At 41.5% G+C, this 20,908-nt stretch overlaps 1 protein-coding gene across 1 annotated transcript in view; it reads right to left on the reverse strand.

The window, feature by feature from the left end:
- Positions 1-20,908, reverse strand: part of nhsl2 (NHS-like 2) — a 132,189-nt gene that overhangs the window by 30,482 nt on the left and 80,799 nt on the right. The window contains exon 2 of the mRNA XM_069671738.1: positions 18,431-18,676. Within this exon, the coding sequence (XP_069527839.1) occupies positions 18,431-18,676 (246 nt within the window). The remainder of the gene's footprint in view (positions 1-18,430; positions 18,677-20,908) is intronic.

A 20,908-nucleotide genomic window follows, 5' to 3' on the forward strand; every position in this document is an offset into this window, starting at 1 on the left:
TTATGTAATTAATTTATTTACCTATTTATATTTATTTGTTATTAATTGTTTTATTTATTAATTTATATTTATTTATGTATTTATTAGTATTATTATGAATCATGTAAACGGATCCCCTCGTCAGTGTCACTCCTCCCTCACCGACCAATCCAAAATCAAGAAGGGGCGGGACTTCTAATATCAACTTTGTCAACAACAATGGCGGAGGAGAAGCTAATCCTTTCAGGGTTTTTTAGGGAACAATTTCCAGGTGTAGAGCTGCTGCTAACGCCAGGACACGATTCCTTTACATTGTTTTTATGTTTTTTGTAAAATGTACTAAAATAAAAGCAAATATGAAGCAAACAGAGAGATTTAAAACAGACTTAACGGTCACTATCGGGAGAAGCGGAAGTGCTTCCAGACAACTTTCATAACCTAGCAACAGTAAGTGAGAAGCGCTCTGAAATTGCCCTAATGCTGCTATAAAACTAATGCATGTAATTCTATTACAACATGAAAGTTTACATATTGTAGTTTTTGTGTGTCTTGCAGGTTAAACGAGACCTGCTGAATCAGCTTGGCTTCATTTTTGTGACTCCTGGACTTCCTGCAGTATCCATATGGTGAAGCACTAAAATTTTCAGGGTGATTGCTTCTGCTTTAACACTCTGCACGCTGTAATAGCCTCTGCTGCACCGCCTGGTAAACACATTCAGAAATGTTTACACGAAGTTGTGCAGGTGTCAGAGTTAAGCGAGCGAAAGGCAACGTGGGAGTGTTCGAGAGTCATGAATAGAAATTAATATACAGCAGCAGCAGCACAAATACAAAAAGATAATGATGTGTTTTTATACGAGGGCAGGCAGTCCAGCCGCCCACAGAGTTTGTGCTGCTTTTTAATGGCGTTTGGGATCATCGCTGTTGACGTCAGTTCCCTCTGCTCGACTGAAAAGTGCCAGCAGCAGGAGAACGTCTGCAGGAGAGCCATTATGTCTGTAAACTCCAGAAGAAACACACAACGGCGTCTGCACGGAGCAAAACTTTTAGCACAGATTACAGATGTGTTTGTGATATATGTCTGCTGTCCTTTCAGTGGGGAATTTAGATTCACTTAAAAGGGTTTATAAATGTGAATCATTACCCAGAAATGAGGAAGAAAGGGTCCACAAGACGAGGATCAGGTGTTAAACACTTAAAGAACTATTTCCCAACACATCTTGACATTTATTCTCTTTGCTTTATGTTGAAAATACAAACAGGAAGTGAGAGATAAAAATGAGAATTAGAAAGGAAGAGGCTAAGACGAGACTCTCTGATGGTTTGGATACAATCCGATTATTCCTGTGCTTTTATTTAATTCATTTTAAGTTTTAAAGTTCAGAAGGTTTTGCGGCGCTTGCAGGCAAATCTGTCTCTAGCGTCCTGCTATCGTTAGCTGGGGGCAAACATTCCCATGCAGACTCTGACCAATTTCATCTGGTTGGAATTGATGCTGCCATGTGAAGAAGCCTTCTCATTAATCCCAATGAGCATCATGTGGGTGTAACTTGGCTACAACAGGACTCATATTGTTGTGTGTTGCTGCAGATTCAGTGTACAGTGAAACTTGTTTATTCAATGTTTATTTGAATGAGGACGAGTATGAAGCATGTAAACTAATTCCACACACAACAGCTGTTAAAGCTCTGCTAATTTGCACTTCCTGTCTCAGATGGGCCTTTTGAATACAGAAAATCAACAACAAATACCCAAGAGACAACACAAAAGGCGGTATTATGCTGTTTCACATTATAAGACACGTATATAATGTTACAATGTTGGATGTCCACACTAAACGTGGGTGAAGTTTCAGATCTGTAGGTAAAAGTATATTGGAGTAATCCCCAGGCTTCTCAGCTCAGTCTGCAGGCTGCTGTGAACGCCAGGTTTCACACAGTTTTTTCTACATGCTGCACTTTGTGACGTCACAAAGAGCTGGCCAATCAGAAGAAAGCGGACTTGTAGGGGCGGGGTTTCTTAAAGGGACAGAGCTGACTGAGTCGTTTCAGGCAGAGGCTGTATGAGGGCCTGCACAGAGCACCAATGTGAGAAAAATGTGAGTTTTTTTTAACTGTAAATGATGCTAAGCTAGTCCACAGGTATCACGGAGTGAAATATGAAACTTGACATTAGCATAATACATCCCCTCCTTTAACAATAAACACAGGATACAAGATAAACCAACTGTAAAACAGGAAGCACACAATCATACGTGGCTACACAGGATTGAAAGTCGCACCTCTTTCTAAAAGGTCTCTGGGTGGTTTCAACTACAGAAATTTCTTTATTAAAGGTTAATAAGTTAAAAAATTCAGTTATAACCGATTAAAGAATCATATTTGGTTGGTAAAAAGGGTATTTTTGGTCATCAGATTGTCAAGAGGGCCACCAGTTGGAAACATCCATCCATCATTTATACCGCTTATGCTGATCAGAGTCGCAGAGGGGCTGGAACCTATCTCCACTGTCATTGGGCGAGAGGCGGGGTTACACCTGGACTGGTCGCTTGTCAATCACAGGGTTGACACATAAAGACAGACAACCTTTCACAATCACACACACACCTACAGGAAATTTAGAGTCGCCTTACGAGCATGTCTTTGGACTGTGGAGACGGACATGACCCACTACGTCTTTGAACCAGGATTCGAACCAGGAACTTTTTAGCTGTGAGGCGGCAACACTAACCACTCAAACCAATCTTATTTAATAAAATGCACAACGGCAGACTGAGGAGATGTTTCTGCTTGGAACAATATTCTTCTTCTGCAGTTTGGCCGTAAATATTACTGACAACACGACAAAGTGAGAAGTTTTTTAATTCCTCAGGAAGCTATTAAACGTTTCCCTCTCAGAGTGCTTACTTTAAGGAAAAACTGTCCCTGGTTATTTTATAGAAGCATATTTCACAGCCAGCGTTAAGTGTTAAAAATAATTGATTCTAAACTGCCTGAGTGCTGCATGCAGAAACAGCAGGATCAGCTGGTTAGGCCTCATCCAGGCTGCAGCGGCCAACAGAAGAGAGGAGTCAGCAAGAGTCCGACGACACGGGGGGGGGAAACAGACTGATGAAGACGAAGACGAAGAGCATGAGGAGAAGTTATGGAGACGCAGATGAAGATGATGTAGCAGAGAAATCATTTCAAGGAAAATAAGAGATAATTAGAGAGACGGAACTAAATTGGTAGATGAAGAGAAGTTACATAAAAGAAGAGGAAGGAGGTCAAAAGAGGATAAACTGCAAAGAAGCAGAACTGAGGAGAGAAAGTGCGGATTAATGAGAGATGAAAAGACAGAGGAATGAGCAGGAGGAGGGCGTCAGTCTGAGGAGGATGATTAGGAAGAAGTTTGTGTCAGAAACAGAAGAAACTGCAGAAGAAGAAGACGTGGGCGGAGAAGAAGTATGAAAGACGAGGAGAACTATTGGAGGGGAAATGGTTAAAAAAAAGTGGGTGTAGAAGAAGAAGAAGAAGAAACTAACTTGCTGCCATAACTACCAGCAGTAACAGGGGAACAGACGCCTCTGAAGTTTCCTGTTTTGAAGAAGAAAAAAGGGCCGAACATGTTTCTGATAATCAAAGATTCCTGCCTCGGAAAACATCCTTATTGAGTCAATACAACAAACTCTAACATGTAGATTGAGTAAGTTTGATAAGCTCTTTGAGGATCAGATTTATTACAAAGGAAACATTTGTGTTGCCATTTGGCTGCAGAAACCCCCCTTTTATCTTTAAAGATGTAGCGCATCATTTTGGTGCTGAGCTTCTCCTTCTTACCAGCTGTGATGAGACGACTAACGCAGCCTCATGTCTGTGTGTTCAGTAACAGAGCTGCAGCCAGCAGGGGAATTAGTTCAGACTGCAAGCGAGGGGGAAACACGCCTACCAGCACCCCTAAAGCTCGCTAATTATCCTGTTGTATCTCGGTTGTTTAATCTGCGCTGTTAAAATGTGAATTTATGCCCGTACAGGGTGATACAAGCTGTAATTATTGCAGCTTTGAACGCACATTATAAAATGTAAAACTATTCTTTACAGAGGAACATAAACAACATAAAAAGTGGTGTTTAAGGAGGACACGCAGGAGTCCTAAAGTTACATCACCACCTTACGATCCAAGACGAGCAATGAAACAAAGAGCCGATACAATCCAAACGTTACTGCTAGTTTCAGTCAATTGCTACTCTGTGCAACATTAAAACTTTTACAGTATAATAAAGCTTTTATAAATAACTATTATCAATAAATCCATAATAAATTATCAGAATCAACAAACTTCGATGCTACAAAATCATAATAAAGCAGCACGCTCTCAAGTGTTCTCAGGTGCAGTTTTTAGGTACTTAAGTATTTTTACAATAATACTTCTTCTTAAGGGACCAAACATACTTTATACATATATATAAAATATATACTATATTTTGTTTGACAGCTTAAACAAGCTTAACAAGAAAATCTTTTGATTTCATGATTTGCATGTTTTTTTCACAAGGAATGTAAATTAATACCCAGACACTTGTTACAGTCCTGTAACAGTTTACTGAGGTTAATTATAAGTGATGAGTTATAATGAAAGAAAAAGTTGACTGAGGGCTCGATCAGACAGAATGCGTTTTAGCAATGAGAGGGATGCTTTTTGCGCGCTGCTTTTGCGTTGCAGAGCGCCTCGCGTTTTTGAGGAAACGCTCCGAGTGCCTCGCTTTGAAAAAACTTCAGCTCAAAGCAGAAAAGCGATTGTCCAATTGGATGAAAGAAGAGGCGGGCTTTCTGTCAGTAGACAATATAACGGTTAGGTTAATCACAGCTATGGTTCGGTGGTTAGAAAAACTTTTTTTAACAGTAGGCTTCAACAAAAAAGGCAGTGCGGTAAGCTGTAAAACACGCTCTGTCTGATCGGGCCCTTAAGCAAATTCTGTTGCACTGTTCTTCCATTCGCCCGCCTGACCACCACGGGGTCTAGAGCCTTCTGCTGCTCTGCCCCCCACCTCCGGAACTCCCTCCCACCCCACATCCGTAACACTGACTCTCTCTCAAAACGCAGTTTTTCAAATGTGCATATTCAGTTCTATCCCTCACACTAAATCAGAATGATTTTATACACTGTAAATTTGTCTTGTTAAGTTTGTTGATTTATTGTTTTTGGTTTTTAACTGAGTGTTTTGAAAGCTCCGTTTTCAGCACTTTGAATTTCTCGATGTATGAACGCTGGGTCTATAAATAAACCTGCCTCGCATCACCTACATTTTAGACTAGTACATGGAAGTTTTGTGAAAATCTTTTGAAAAAAAATCAACTTTCCAAAACAATTTTTAAATAAAGGTTGTGTGCAAACGACAAAATGCAGGGACTGCACAATTTAAACATGCAGATATGTCTGTTCTGACTGCATATCTTCTGCTGCAACATTTTACTTCTTTCAATATGATGCATCAAAACTAGCAATGATCAAATCACAATATAACCGGACTATCACAGCTGCTGATTGCTTAGTTAGTTCCTGATAACAGCTCCTCTTCTTCACACAAGTTACATCCTAAATCAAGGACTCCACATTCTGCTGTTTTACTCACGTTAAGTATCTGGGTTCTTCCTCCACCCCTGCCAGGTTAATGCCTCACCATGCAGCCTGCAGAATCACTCAAATCAAACAACTCATGCTCCTCCAGTTTAAGTTTGCAAACACACACACACACACACACACGCTGTGGACGTGTTCACTGAGTCCTGAAAGCAGCGGCACTAAAGCGGAAGCAGAGGGAAGGTAAACAGTTGTAGATCCACGCTTCAGATAGCAGCCGGGCTCTGCTGAGCGCAGCTCGGATACATGACTGCAGGGTGGGAGAACCGGGGAGGGGGAGGAGGGAGGCTATTGGTGCGCGGGGTGTAAAGGTATGCCGGTCACTCCCACTAATGCATACACACACACACACAGAGCATTAAACCCCGACCCACCCCACCCCCTTCCTATGTGCAGACAAGCAGGCCGAGCACTCATGCATCACTAACCTGTATATTGTGTGTGTTTGTGTGTAGGTGTGCACGTCTATCACTCATTTAGGTGTTTGTGTTGTGAGTGCATAAATGTGTGTGTCTACGTTTTACACCAAAATGTGTGAAAAATGAAAAACTTTCATGCAACAACTTGTGTTTTTGTGCATGTATCTGCATCTTTGTGTGTGTTTGTGTGTGTACAGTGCACCCATTCACAGATAAGCCCACCCGTCCTTGACAATATGCGCCCCAGTCGTGTCAAATTTGGGTCACCCTTTCTTCCCCCCTCCATCAAGACGAAGGGGGGAGACAGAAGTTAACAATACCCCTCTTTCACCGCACCAACAGCGCTTGTTTGTCTGTGTACACTTTGTGCACGCCGCCACGGATGCATAAATGTGTGTGTTTGTGTGCACACGCATGTCTTTGTCCTTGTGATTTAACATGCACAATTGATCAATCCATTACGGGGAAAAGGAGGCCGGTGTTTGTAAGAATGTACCGTGTTGTGACCTAGAAGGACACACTTGGCGGTTAGCGGCCTAGTTTATGTCGGTCATTAGAAACCGCAAGGAGGGTTCTGATCCAATTACGGGTCTCTTTCTCTGTTTGGCTGTAATTCTTGTCACTTTTCCAGCATATGTTCGCAGATGACTACCTGTTGTTTGTTATAGTTCGGTACACAGAGTGAAGACATTCTCTAAGTCGTGTGTTTTTACATTGAGCTCTCCAAGCTTGAGGGACTGCAGACGTCTCTTAGTAACCACATAATGCTGCATTTAGCTAAAAGGTTGACACAGAAGTTAATTTGCCTTTTTGCTTTATCTACTGACTAATCTACTATTTCAAGTAGCATCTACTATAAATGCATCAGATAGCTGATTCAGTTTGTCTAAGTATCTGTTCCTCTAAAATAAGCCTTATATTAAATTATGTCCCAGGTCTGAGTATCCATCATCCATCCAGTTTCTAGGAACCAGCCTAATAAGAGCTGGTTTTCTTTCACAGCAGCCATTCATTGATCCTCCGCTCTGATGATCAACCGTAATATTCACATTACTAAGCATTTGATTACCTTGACTTGAGGATGCCACAGAATTTTACGCCAGACCACCAGTGTTTTTTTTTATTGCCAGAGGCTTCCACTTTGGCATCCACAATGGGACAGCCTCGGACTCATTTAAAATCTGTCACGATTCACTGTTAACAAAGCGGTAAAGGACCCAGGTGCAGACAATGTTATTTATTCAACAAAATGGCAAAAGAAAAGTCTTACTGAGTCAAGGTTACAACATCCAACAAAAGGTCCAACTGAAGAGTCCAAAGTAATCCATCGGCAAACACGGGTATCACTACGGACGACATGATGAACTGACAAAGAAACAAGGGAACACAAAATCTGTCTAAACTAGGGCTCCAACTGACAATGCTTTATCATTCCCCAAGTCCAAAGTGACGTCTTCAAACTGCGTTCTCGTCTTACAACCTTCGCCCCCAGGACCTTTTCATATTGTCTGTCCCAAAGGTCGGAACTGAACTGGGAAAAAAGGCGTTTAAGGGTGCTTTCATACCTGAGCTGTTTGGTCCGTTTGAACCGAACCCTGGTGCGAGAGTCCGGTCTGTTCGGGGTGGTGTTAAAGCAATCTTGAACTTTGGTGGGGACCAAACAAACAAACTCTGGTCCGCCTAAAAACGGGGGTCTCAGTTCGCTTCCAAGCGGACTAGAATTTGGTTCGCTGCAGGTAAGAAAGCGATCCGAACCAAATGTGCTGCTCCCTTTAGATGGAAGGGATTACAAAAAGACCTGAAACTAAAGGAACTTTGTTTTTAAGGGGACCTTTAATAACTTGGAGGCAGACACATCTGGCTGTAGATGTTCTGCTTGATATATTTATGATTGAGGTCGATTTAAAGTTTGACTGGTTTCACTTGTTTCATGTATTTTATTGTATTATAGTCATGTATCCTGTATATGTTCATATGTGTGGCTGCTCACTGTTGGTCAGAACTTTGTTAATGTGCTGCTGCTGCCTGTGTCGGCCAGGACACTCTTGAAAAAGAGATTTTTAATCTTGAGAACTGTACAAAACCCAAAGACTTGGACCCAAAGATTTACAATCATAGTTGGCAAAGAAAAGCAACAAATGGTCAATGGATTGCACTTTTATTGAGCCTTTCAAGCTTTCAAACCACTCAAAGCTCTTTACTCTACTGCGAAATTTGGGACAAGGAACAATTTGGGGTTCAGGGTGTTGCCCAAGAACACCTTGGGACCAAACCAAACGGTCTTCATTTTGAGGACAGCATGCTCTACCTCTGAACCACAGCTGCCCCCAACTCCTTACATTTAAAAAGCTGGAACCAGTAAATAAATTAAATGTCATTGTCTAGTCCAAACATCTTCTACAGCACAATCAGTCCGACTTGTTACAGGAAAGTAAAAAGATACTGAGCTTAAACACTGTTTTTTACACTGGGATGAACAATCAGAATGAGTAAATGTCATTGCACTGCGACAGCCCAACTTCTACTGAGTGCTTTGCTCAAGGACATCCTGACCCAGCTTGTCAGGTCTTTCCTTCATGTCACGAGCTTTTCAGTTTCTAAACCACCAAACAGATTCAAAGCGGCGACTTTTTGAGTCACGAGCCGTCTCCTCTTACCTCCAGGCTGCTGCCACCTCAGCCTGTGTTTGATCATCAGTGAGGTTCAGCTGAGGTTTTGGTAGGGTGGCTTAAATGCAAATGTCCCCTGATCATAGCATTTAAGTGTGTCACACTTCAGCCTGTGTTTAAGAAACTTCTCTAAAAGACCCCAAAGGAAAGAAACAAGACAGACGAGTTTGTCTTGACTGATTCTCGGCGATGTCGCTCAAACGAAAACTCTACACAGAGAGAGAAATGGAAAAGGAGAAAGAGAGTGATGGATCAGCCAAACTTACTCATTCGCAGGCGAGAGAAGGCAACATTTAGGGGCTCAAAAACAAACAGACTTCCATGTTTTAAAGGTCACTCAGTAATAACAGTTCAAACGTTGTATAAATCCTCTATAAAGGGCTCCCTTCACTGTCAAAGGCAGAGCTTCAGGCTGGATTCAGTGTGACAACAAGGACTCGTCTGAGCTCTCTGTTCACGAGCCAATTTGGGCCAGAAACGCTAAACGCCTGCCCAAATAAAATGCTGCGTTAACAAATTTGCATTAAAATGCAATTTAAATGAACAGTACAGTATTTGTCTAGTAGGCGGGCCGTCTGGGTCTCAGGATTAGAAGATATTTCATTGGGTCAAAGCTGCCTTGAAACGACTAGAAGAACAGTAATGGATTCCCCATATTATGTTTCCTGTATAACAGATACTACTGAGGACTTGCCATTGATACTGATTAGCAGAAAAGCAGCCACCTTCAAAATTGACCAAAATCGGGGCAATTGAAAATCCAAGATAAAGTAAATGGGATAGCAAGTATGGGATGCTAACGTGCTAGCTAGCTTGAGGTCCTGAACTCGGGTTGGTAATTAGAAGAAGGTAGAATAAAGGTATACTTTATTAATCCCTGAGAGGAAATTCAATGTTTTTCACTCTGTTATTAGCACAAACATGCTACACAAACATGCTCAAGGACACCTCGACAGTGCCCAGGAGGGGAACTGCTCCAAATCCATAGTTCAGGAGTTGAACCAGCCACCCTCCGGTTCCCAAGCCAAGTCCCTAGAGAGTTACCATCCACCCCATTGGCAGACTTTATACCTGAAAGCAATTAATTTGACGCAAAATGAGTGCAGGAAGAGTTATCAACTTGCTTTGTGTTTTCAAGGACATTAAACAATACCACAAAGAATACCTAGAACACTCATTGTTTTGCCATTGTTGGGCCAGATACGAGCATACGGCTGACAATCACCGCAAGATACATCTGACAAAAGAGCTGAAACATCTACTTTGATTTCATGGGAAACCAGCCTACATATAAGCTAATACTTCTATCATGGAAAATGTCTATCCAATGCTAATAATGTTCATTATCAATCTGTAAAGAATTAATTGGAGCTTAAGTCTTATTGTTAAAGTGTTTAGGATGTAAGTGGAACTGCTCCTCCAGCAGTATCCCCTGTTCAGTAATGTATATTGACCACAGCCAAACCTTACCATCCTGTGTAGATAGCATTGACTCAGACCTCCTCTGACACAATTAAGGAGCTGCTGTGATATATAACAGTGAAGTTAGTTCAGACGGGGAAACTTGTATCGCAGTGGGCATCGACTCAGACGTCCTCTGACGCCATAAAGGGTAACTGTGACATTATAAAGTTGGGTTGTTTTATCACATCACCTTGCTTTGCCCACAGTGAGGAAAGGTTGCAGCAGTGGCACTTAAAGTACTGGGGAGAGAGCTGCCGCATAAGATAAGATATGGTAGGATAACGTACTGATCCACAGAGAGGGAGAAGAAGGAAATAAATGGTGCAAATAGAATGAATAAGTGAATTGTGCTAGTGCATGTGCTGCAGTCTAATTCTGGCCTCGAGTTTCGTAAAAACAGAGCACACAGTTAAGTCTTATTAGCCACAACGACACCATTGACCTCCATTGAAAATGTATTCAAGCCTTAAGTGTAAAGCCATGAAACAGAATCTACAGCCATAAAACTCGACATTAAGAAGTCCTCAACTTAATCTGATGATACACTATACAGCCCCAAACCCGTGGTAAACGTCTGTGCACATTTGTTCTGGGTAAGTTTCACATGGTCTGGGCCCTTTATGTTGACGGAATACAATGACATTTTAGATACAACAGATCCTCCAAATTCAAAAAAAGACTAAATACATCATTTGTAACTTCTCCTTAGGACGCCACAGATGAGTTTTCTAGTCTGACCCCCCCATTGGTAAGAAGACATCATTTGTAACTGCTCCTTTTGACATAACAAACCTTAAGCTAAAGTTTGGTTAAAGCAAACATTGCCAGGTTTGAGTAAGCTCAGGTTGGGTAAAATAATTACTTATGAAAGGTTAGAGGACCTTCTTTGTCTTGGCGACAATAACAAATTGCGTTACGGGACATTCGTGGCGATGGCTAAAAATATACTTTGCTCAATGATCTGTCCAACTGGACTCACTCCCCCTTCAATAATGGCAACTAACTTCCTCCTTTGATCCTGAAATAATTACTACTTCCGCTATAGGGCTTTGTAACTTTAACATTGACACGTCACTTGTTGGGAAACTTGTTGTCTGTCATTTTCTGTGGAGGGCAATTTCCCTACCTGTCTCAAGATGCCTTTAAGCACAGAGTGAGGTGCATAATGAAGTAGCTTGGTGTGAGAGAACTTGACTAGACATCCAACACCTGTAGCATGAGCTGGAACACAGACTGTGAGCCAGGCATGATCACCCAACTTCACTAATGCTGGTGGCTAAATGGGACCAAATTCCTGCAGCCATGTTCATAACTCAGAAAGAAAGCCTTTAAAAATGGTGGAGCTGTTATATCAAGACAACGATGCCAATGGAATGAGATGTTCAACAATCCCATACCGCATACTTCTGGCCATCTATCTAGAACTTTCCCTTTCCCTTTCATACACGGCTTTACATCACAAATAACACTCAGTCATATGTTGTTATCTCAGGCCCTCCGGCTGCAGTGTGACCACCAGCAGCTTAGATGACAGTTAAGGGCTGTTTGTCGACACTGAGAGTGTGAATATGGATCCAAACCTCTTCAACGATCAGACTCTCTGACGAAGCTCTCGGACAGCTCTCCACTTTAAGACGTCTGCTTGGTGTTTGGGTTTTCTTACAGAGAGCTCCTCACCATGTTCTGTCAATAAACCTTGATATTGCAAGAATTACTATTACAGGAGTATAAATTACAAAGTCTAATTCCAACATTTTAAGCCTCAAAATTGGCATACTGACAATGTCCACACTTTGCCAATGTTCTATTTGATTCATTGATATTGAAGCTCAAATTCTACCAGACAGCACCCAAAGTGTCCTTATGTAGCTCTGAGTTAGTGGATTATTCTTTATTTATGCAACCTCAGAGGAAGATCTACACCACTAGTGATAAGAAACCCGTCTCATCCTTCAAACTCCAAAAAGTTTTTCCCTAATCTTACAAACCGCTTGTTAGGCAACCGTCCTGTCCGCCTTCTCATTAGCAAACAGGGAATAAAATATAATTCAGCTGTTCCAACGCTAACTTTCCAATATGGAGAGAGTAGGAATCTTCAACAAGGTCTTTACTCTACTTTTGATTACCCTTCATTGGTGGAAGAGTAGAGTATGTATGACACTAGAATGAAAATCTGAAAGAATGTAAAATGTAGAGAAGAAATATAATAAATGGATTCCAATTAACAGTTTGTTCATGTTAAGATGCTACATGTTAGCATCTGTCACCTGCCATGACTCGGCTCTTCTTCGTCACTAAATAAAAACATTCTTCCGTCCAACATGACTTCTTGAAATGCAAAATGCAGTCACGTATCAGAACAATATGTTAAGTGCTATAAATCATGAAAACACAGCAACGTATTATGATGACAGCGTTAAATAAGGGTCAACAATTAGAGGTCAAATCTTAAGCTGCCAAAACAAACCAACATCAAAGTGTCTTCAGCGGGAATCAGGCCAACGTGAGCTGCCAGGAGGACCAAGGAACTCCAATAAAGATGTACACAAGGCCCAATAAATAGAAAATGTAATCAGTTTAATGTTCATGGAAAAGCGAATAATTAAAACTACTAATTACTTTATTTGGAATATATCCTCCTAATAAATAAAACAAGGACCATTTTGAAGTAAAATTAACTTGTAAATCTGTTATTAATATTTGTACCAACACTTAAAACAATGTGAATGAAAATGTTAGAGTTTTGAGGAGGCGGTGAAGTGTGACTGCTTGAGCCTTAATAATGGATTGTTGTTAAGTAACAGAGGATGGTGTCTACAAACAGTCTGGTTTGGATGAGCTCAACTTCGAATACAAAGTTCACTGTTAATGTGAAAGAACAATCTGATTATTTTGCTGATGATTGATGGACTGCAGACAATGAAATATACACTGGCTGCTGTAAATCTGTCTGCAGAGGAGGAGGGAGCTTCATAAATATGCAGGCCAGTGACAGCTGGAAGCATTAAGAAATAAGTGCAAATCTTCCTATTGTCAACCCGTGTATACTCATCAATATATCCGCCTTCAGTAGAGAACCAAATACTGAGCTTAGATTATAAAAATACAGTGCTACCAAGGGGCGGCGTATGAATATTTTAACATTTAAAACCAAAACGTTTGATCACAAACTGTGCAGAACTCTATGTTATAAATCTTGAGCTTCAGCTGTAATGCACTGATAATGTTCAAATCTAGCTGTTTGAAAATAAACATGTACTGATGCTAACAATATATTGGGATAAAACAGTTGCACATTATGGGAAAACAATAAGCTTTGGTCCTCTCTAAGATACTACAGCCAACTGTCACTTTATAAAATAAAGGTATTGATGGAAAACAGAAACATGATATCCATACTATGAATACTGTTTGGCATTTTCAGACCAAACAGTTCTGATGACGCCTGGAAGGATCGCCCCATTGGGAAGCTCCCCAGAGAATTATATACCTTCAAGGACCTTTCTGTATTCGCACCACCAATGGGAATGCTACCCTGACATAACACAGACAATGGTTGTTGTAGCAACGTCTCATACATAGAATAAAAAGAACAAGATGGAGGATGCTGTAGCCAAAGCTCATTGGTTTTAGTCCATTTTTAAGGCCACCGTTGGAGCTGTTACACTGGTTTTCAAAGATGGCAGCCGCAAGTGCAACATTGGCGCATATTCGACCAATCAGTGTAAGTTTTGGGGCGGCTGTGGCTCAGTGGTAGAGTTGATCGTTTCTTAATCTAAAGGTTGGTGGTTTGATCCCTGACTGCTACAGACACATGTCCAAGTGTGCTTGGGCGAGATACTGAACGCCACATTGCATAGAATCCTGGTTGGAGATTTAGGCCTTAGTAAGCTTCAAGTTCCTGGTCAAGCCAAAGATTTAATGTTGCGATGTTGTCATCCAATCTTAAAACAATTTCCTCAACTCAAGGAGAGTTATACAAACATAAAACCTCCATGGAACAAATCATCATGATAGTAAGAGTCAATAGTTGTTGTGTGCAGGTCTATATGTCCTGTAATCAGTGTCTTTTGATTATGGTGGCCAATGGGGACAATTTTGTTTGGGCGGTGGGGGAACTTTTTGCTGCAATACCACAGGTTGCCCCTGGGAAAAATTGGAATCAAGGCTGGGAGGCAACTGTAACCAAGTCTTCATAACAAGTCCAGGTACGAACTCTAAAGTAGAAGCTTAAAAAGTCCCTCTGATTGGCGTCCTAAAAACTACAATGGTTCGAACTTCCTGCAGCGGGGGCGGGTCCTCCAACTGTTCCATGAAAAAGTTCCCCCAGTCCGACAAGCAACATATTCTATCATTTAGTTTTAAAGGACCTGTTGAATTAAAGTGGTCAAAATTACCATGAGCCTAATTATAATTGAAGACTTACAGTTCAAATCAAATCTGCTCATTAAATCAAATTTGCACACAAAAGGAACCCAATCAGGACGAAAAGAAAACATCCCTCATATGCTAATCATGCTATGGTGGGAACACTGGCTGGATTTCACTGTTACCCACTTAGCAGCAACAGTGAAATGAATCTCGCACACATCTCACTGCGGGCGGGGGGGGCGGCTGAATCTCGGAAGAAAACGCCGCAGATCCGTCTTAACAGCAAGCACGACAGCCGGCTTCATAAATATGGAGGACAGAGTGTGAGGAGCAGGGGAGTATGAATATTTAACCGCGCTGAGGCCAGAGGAGAGCGATGCTGGTGGACAGAGCGGGAGTGCAGCTGGGTGCTACGGTGTTATATAACACACACACACACACACACAAACAGATGGACACACACACACAACAGGAACGGACACGGGTGTATGAAGCGAAGACACACACAGAAAGCGACAGAAATGAGCAGAAAAGATGAATGAACACACACACACATACACACGTTTTGTCCTCCCACGACTGTTTTCATCCATCTTCTTTTTATTGTACACAAGATGCCAGAATGTCTGAGACAATAACTGGCTTAATACACACAGAAACACACACACACACACACACACACACAAAGAATGAAGACAGTGGAGAGAAAGAGAAAGGAGACAAAGATGTAGGAGGCAGGATACTGTGTATTGTATGAGCCATAGTTCTGTCTATACAGGCAGGAAGAGGAAGTGAAGAAAAACAACTCCATCTTTCTGGGATTAAACACATAAATTGTTGTAAGTTGTTTGGAAGAAAATCAACAAGTGATCACAACAAAGAGAATTCTGAATTAAAGAATAAGTCTGGTCTCTTTTGAAAACATCATAACCAACGATGAATTCGTTCCACTACTTTAAAACGCCGACGTAGCATCCGACGATACGATGTGCCGCTCATGAGCCTTCCATGCTCATTACTGCGAAGAGCCGTTAAACAGAGCGTGGACACTCACTTAAATAACTGGTTTCAGCACAGGGAGAGCAGAAAGGGAAAGCCTGCTCACATATTCATGAGCTGGTACTGATGGAGTTTGATGACAAGATGTCAGCCTGATATTTATGGTTCAGTCGACAAGCTAGTTAGCCATAAAGCTAACATAACAGGAGCGCAGTGTTTACATCAGGTTTCTTTCAGTCTAGTCCTTTTGTTAACTGTTGTAAACATGTAGCATCAATAGTTACAGTATGTGGACTATACTAGCTTAATGTGCAGCCAACTTTTTTCAACTTTACTTTTTAGCATCTAGCATTAGCATTTAGTACAACAACTAAAAATGTTATTTAGGCCTTTCTTAAGGTTTTTCAGAGGTCCTGTGCAGCTTTTTATTTTACAAGCATACCACAGCCTCACTGGACTTTTGGCACGTTATTTTATTGTCATACAGCTTAGTTGCACTGCAAGTACGATTGTGTGCACCTTAGCAAATAATGTCTGAGCGCCTTATAGTGGTAGAAATAAACCTGGAATCAGTCATTTCCTTTGAATTTCCACTGTTGTGGTGCGAGAGATGATTATTTTCTTTACTGTTTTACAATGCAGTATGTCGATGATTCATCATTTTACACATTTAATAACAAATAGAAATGGAGTTCAGGGTTTTCTTGAGGTTTTCAGAGGTCCTGTGTGGCTGCTGGGATTTAAATCAGACAAAACAGGAATGACTTTACACACATACCAAAGCTCCCTTTAACTTTTGCCTTGTTATTTACTTTTCATACGGCGGGTTTCAGCACCTTAGCAAAACAATGGAAGGAAAAAACCTTGTAATCAGTCATTTCCAGTCAATTTCCCCAGTTGGTGGGCGAGAAAATATTACTTTCTTCACTGTTTTACACGGCAGCGCGCCGACGAATCATCATCTTTCACATTTAATAACTAAAAATGGATTTCAGGGTTTTCTTTAGGTTTTTAGAGGGTTTAGGTCCTGTGCAGCTGCTGGAGTATGGAGTGGACGAAATAGTTTTGTACACATACCACAAACTATAAGGCTTAGTCGCACTGCAAACATGAGTTTTAGCACCTTAGCAAACATCAGTCATTTCCATTCAATCTCCACTATCTCAATGTTTTACACTGGAGTAAGTCAAGACATTATAACTGTACACATTAAATAACAACTAAAAATGAAGTTGAGGGTTTTCCTGAGGTTTTTAAAGGGCTTAGGTCCTGTGCAGCTGCTGGAGTTAAGGGGGAAAAAACTTGCCATAATAGGAATTATTTCAGACACATACCCCAGCCCCCTTGGACTTTTGGCTTGTTAAGTTATATACAGCTAAGCTAAGCTACGTTTTTGCACCTTAGCAAAATAATGGCAGAAAAAAACTATTATTTTCATTGTCCATTAATCTCTTGATTATTTTCCCCATTTTCTAGAAAATGTAAATCAACAGTGAAAAATGTTGCTCAGTGTTTCCCAAAGTCTAAGAAGACTTAACAGATGACAAATGAAGAATCCAATATTCCCATTTAAGAAGCAGGATACTGACAGTTTCTATCTTCTAAAATGAATGATTATCAATAAAAACAGTTGATGATTTATTTGATAATGACAGCTCATCGATTTGTTGAACAATTGTTGCAGCTTTAAACGGTTGTTTTCATTTAATTCCTCATATACAAAATACTGTTAATACTCACAAGGCCTATTAAAAGTCATTACAAACTAGCGCACCAATTGTGTATTCATCCACAGCTGAAAATAGATCCCAACAGTTGCACTATTAACTGCAGTTTGAGTCGCGTCTGTTAAAAAACTACAATTCCCAGCAGATTTGGAATTGACTGATAAATGATTTATAAATGAAGCAATATATTTGTGACTCATTTTTTAAGACTTATCTCATCTTTAGTAACAAATAGGTTTTGGTCTGAGCGCCCTACAGGTTAGGGACTGCTAGATACAAAGTAACTCCAAACTCAACACAATGTAAAGACACAAACTTCATTCATTCATCCCCTCAGGTGTTTGCTCACAGCTGTCATTCAAACATCCTCCGCCTGTCGTTCATTCAGCTGAAAACCGTAAAGATGGTTTATTCGGAGGAGTCGGGCAAAGGGCAAGACAGCATGAGTCACAGAGAGAGAGAGAGAGAGAGGAGACAGTTTTACCTGAGAACATAGGAAACCCCAGATCCCTTGAGTGCTAATTTACACACACACACTTGACACACACACACACACACACAGAACAATACAAACACGAGACTGATATTAAACCCAGAATAAAGACGATCCACCTTAAAAAACAATAACAAGGCAGAGTTACAACCTCTGACTGCCAACTGAAATGTAAACAGACGTCTTTGAACGCCCCTTTTTTTACACACAAACACACACACTGCAGAAATATCACTCAACACACACACACACATCTAATCACACATATCAACAGTGCTCATCCAACCCAACACACATGCAGAAAAACTACTACCTTAAATAACAACGCTGCAAGGTGAATCCAACACACACCAACAGCTGTGTCCCTTTGAGGTTACATGCACACACACACACACACACACACACACACACACACGTTAGTGCAATATAAACAGCAGATAGCAGTGGAAATCAAACACACACACACACACCCTCTCACGCAGCATATCTGCATGCTAACACACACACACTTTTCAGGCGGCGGACACACACCCATTTCAGCGCAGTCCTCCGCCACACATGCATGTAAACACTTTTCCATCCGCCTCCGCTTCTGCCTCCACGCCTTTCCCACCCACTCAAAACACACACACACACTCTCGCCCACACACACGCTCCATCCATCCTCCCTTCCTCTCCATCCACCCTTACCTTGCAGCAGGCTCTGGAGGTTGAGCTGCGCCTGCTGGTGCAGCTCCTCGACACACTCCGGCCTGCTCCACGAGCCGAACACGTTCACGCTCTGTTGCCATGGAGACCTGAAGTGGGCCGCGCCGCCGCCTCCTCCTCCACCGCCGCCGCTGATGATGCTGCTGCTGCTGTGGTTGCCTTCGCCGTGGCTGCTGTTGCTGCTGCTGCCGCCGCGCCTGCCGCTCTCCGCCTCTAGACCGCTGGTGGCTGGAGGAAGGAGGGAGGGAGAAAAAAAAGAGAGGGAGGAGGGAGATGTGAGAGGAAGTGATGGATGGAGGGAGAGAGAGAGAGGAGGGAGGAGAGAGGGGAAGTGAAATAAGATTATTGGGAGCGCGGTGGAGAGGAAAAGGAGGAAAGAGGGAAAAGGGAAGAAGGAGGGAAAATGAGAGGAGGGAGAAGAGGAAAAAAGAGAAAAGGAAAGGAGGGATGAGGAGGGAAGGGAGAGAGAGAAAAATCACGTAAATAAAAACGTATGAATTTGCATAACTAATACCCAGAGACGCATATTACATAACCCAGTGTGTTGTCAGGGAGAACAAGGACCGAGGAAGGAAGGAGGGAAGGAGGGAGGGAGGGAGGGTGGGAAAAAAAAGGAACAGGGATTAGGCAGGAAAAGAGGGAGGGAAAAGAGGTAGAGAACAGATTTGGAGGGGAAACAGAGAGAGGGAGTGCTTAATTAGGAGAGGGAGGAAGATAGAGAGGAAAGGAGGGAGGGAGGGGGAGAAGGAAGGATTAGGGCAGAGAGAAAAAGAGACAAACTGTGATTGTGGTATTAGGGAGAGGAGGAGGGACCTTTAAGGGAAGGAGAAGGGGGGAATGAAGGGAAGGAGGTGAAGGAGACGTCTCCCCCTGTCAGCATCAAACCTCCAACACAAACAGACAATCACAACAAATCAGCCCGAGCGATCGCAAATGGCCGTTCAGCGTCGACATGAATGAGGCGTTGCTCCGAATCAGCTGTGATGAAACCGTTTGACACATCAAGCAGCTGATAAAACATGACGAAGACACACAGGAAGTCCCCAATGTGACAGACGTCGCCTTTAGACACACATACTGAAGTCACGGGCGTAATTAGCTCTGATGGTCACATGGCTGCACAATGACTCCCACCAAACTTAATGTTAAAAATTAGACGTTTAAAGAAAGATAAAAGAATACCAAGAATAAACCTTAAAATACACTTGAACAGGTCGTCTGTCCAAGCATAATTGTATCCATATGTATGTTTATTTTAAGGTGGTGAAAGTCCACCTTGGTGATTGTGAACTTTCATCCACAGACTTTGTAAACACAACTAAACGACACAATTGACCCTTCACTAAGCCCCCCCTTTGAACGGCCGATGACGATACATTAGCAACCGTAACTAGGTACAGGAGGACTGAAAAGCTTTCAGATGCCGTAACGGTGTGCATATGGAATGTGCAAGTCCAACGGCAGTTTTCCTCAAAGTTGGGGGGGGGGGGGGCATATTCCTTAAGCAAAAACTGGAGAAGAGAGGTTGGACATGGATTATAAACTGTGGAAGACCTCACTCGCAGTTTAGATCAACGAAAACTCCTTCAAGTTAAGGTGCTAATTAACTTAGCTAGCACTTAAGGTCAATTCAATATGATACAATATGGTTCGATATGATACAGTTCATTAAACAACCGTTCCAACAAAGTAATCTGATTGGACAAGGCATTCCATTTTTTATTGAATAAAAAAACCCATAAAATTTTATAAAATACCAGGTATGTCTACATTAATCAAGCTGGTACCTCTGAATCACACAGCAGACTCTTACTTCACTGGTTGATGATCAATTAAAACAAACACATAAATGTATATGATAAAAAACAGCTGATCTGTGGTCACCTGTAGAGTGCAGAGGAATGTTTGGGTTGCTTGGCAACAGTCCAGTTCCAGTTAAGTTGTGGAACTAGTTGTGGAACAACAGGATACGATACGACACGATGCGATACGACACAATACAATACGACACATTACGATATACGATACGACATTTAAATAATAATACAAACTTTCTGCTTTGTACTCTGAGGAAGATTCATACAGTATGAGACTGAGGCAAGTAAAATAGCTCTAAAAATAAACCTGACTAAATTATGCAGGTACACTGACCTCGGGATATCATTAAAAACATGGATGTAAACATTGTTCCTAACTTACATTTTTAGATTACTTACATAATGAGAATTATACCTCCCAAAGCGTGAAACAGACCAAAATAAGAAGCTTTTTATTCTCTGAGGATTCAATTTGTCATTTTTTCCGCAGTATTTCCAAATGAAATGATATTTCACAGCATTTTACAACAAAATAAAGGCAGAGTCATCCTCCCTGAGGCTGGGAAAGATATTCCTGTAACAGAAATGTCAATTCCTGCTAAAAGAAAATAGAGTTTGTGTCTATGAGCAAGACACTGACACC

The sequence above is a fragment of the Semicossyphus pulcher genome, unplaced genomic scaffold (genome assembly GCF_022749685.1).
Source record: "Semicossyphus pulcher isolate SPU_LCO1_2020_fin unplaced genomic scaffold, fSemPul1.0.p SCAF_21, whole genome shotgun sequence".
In the NCBI taxonomy this organism is placed as follows: Eukaryota; Metazoa; Chordata; class Actinopteri; order Labriformes; family Labridae; genus Semicossyphus; species Semicossyphus pulcher.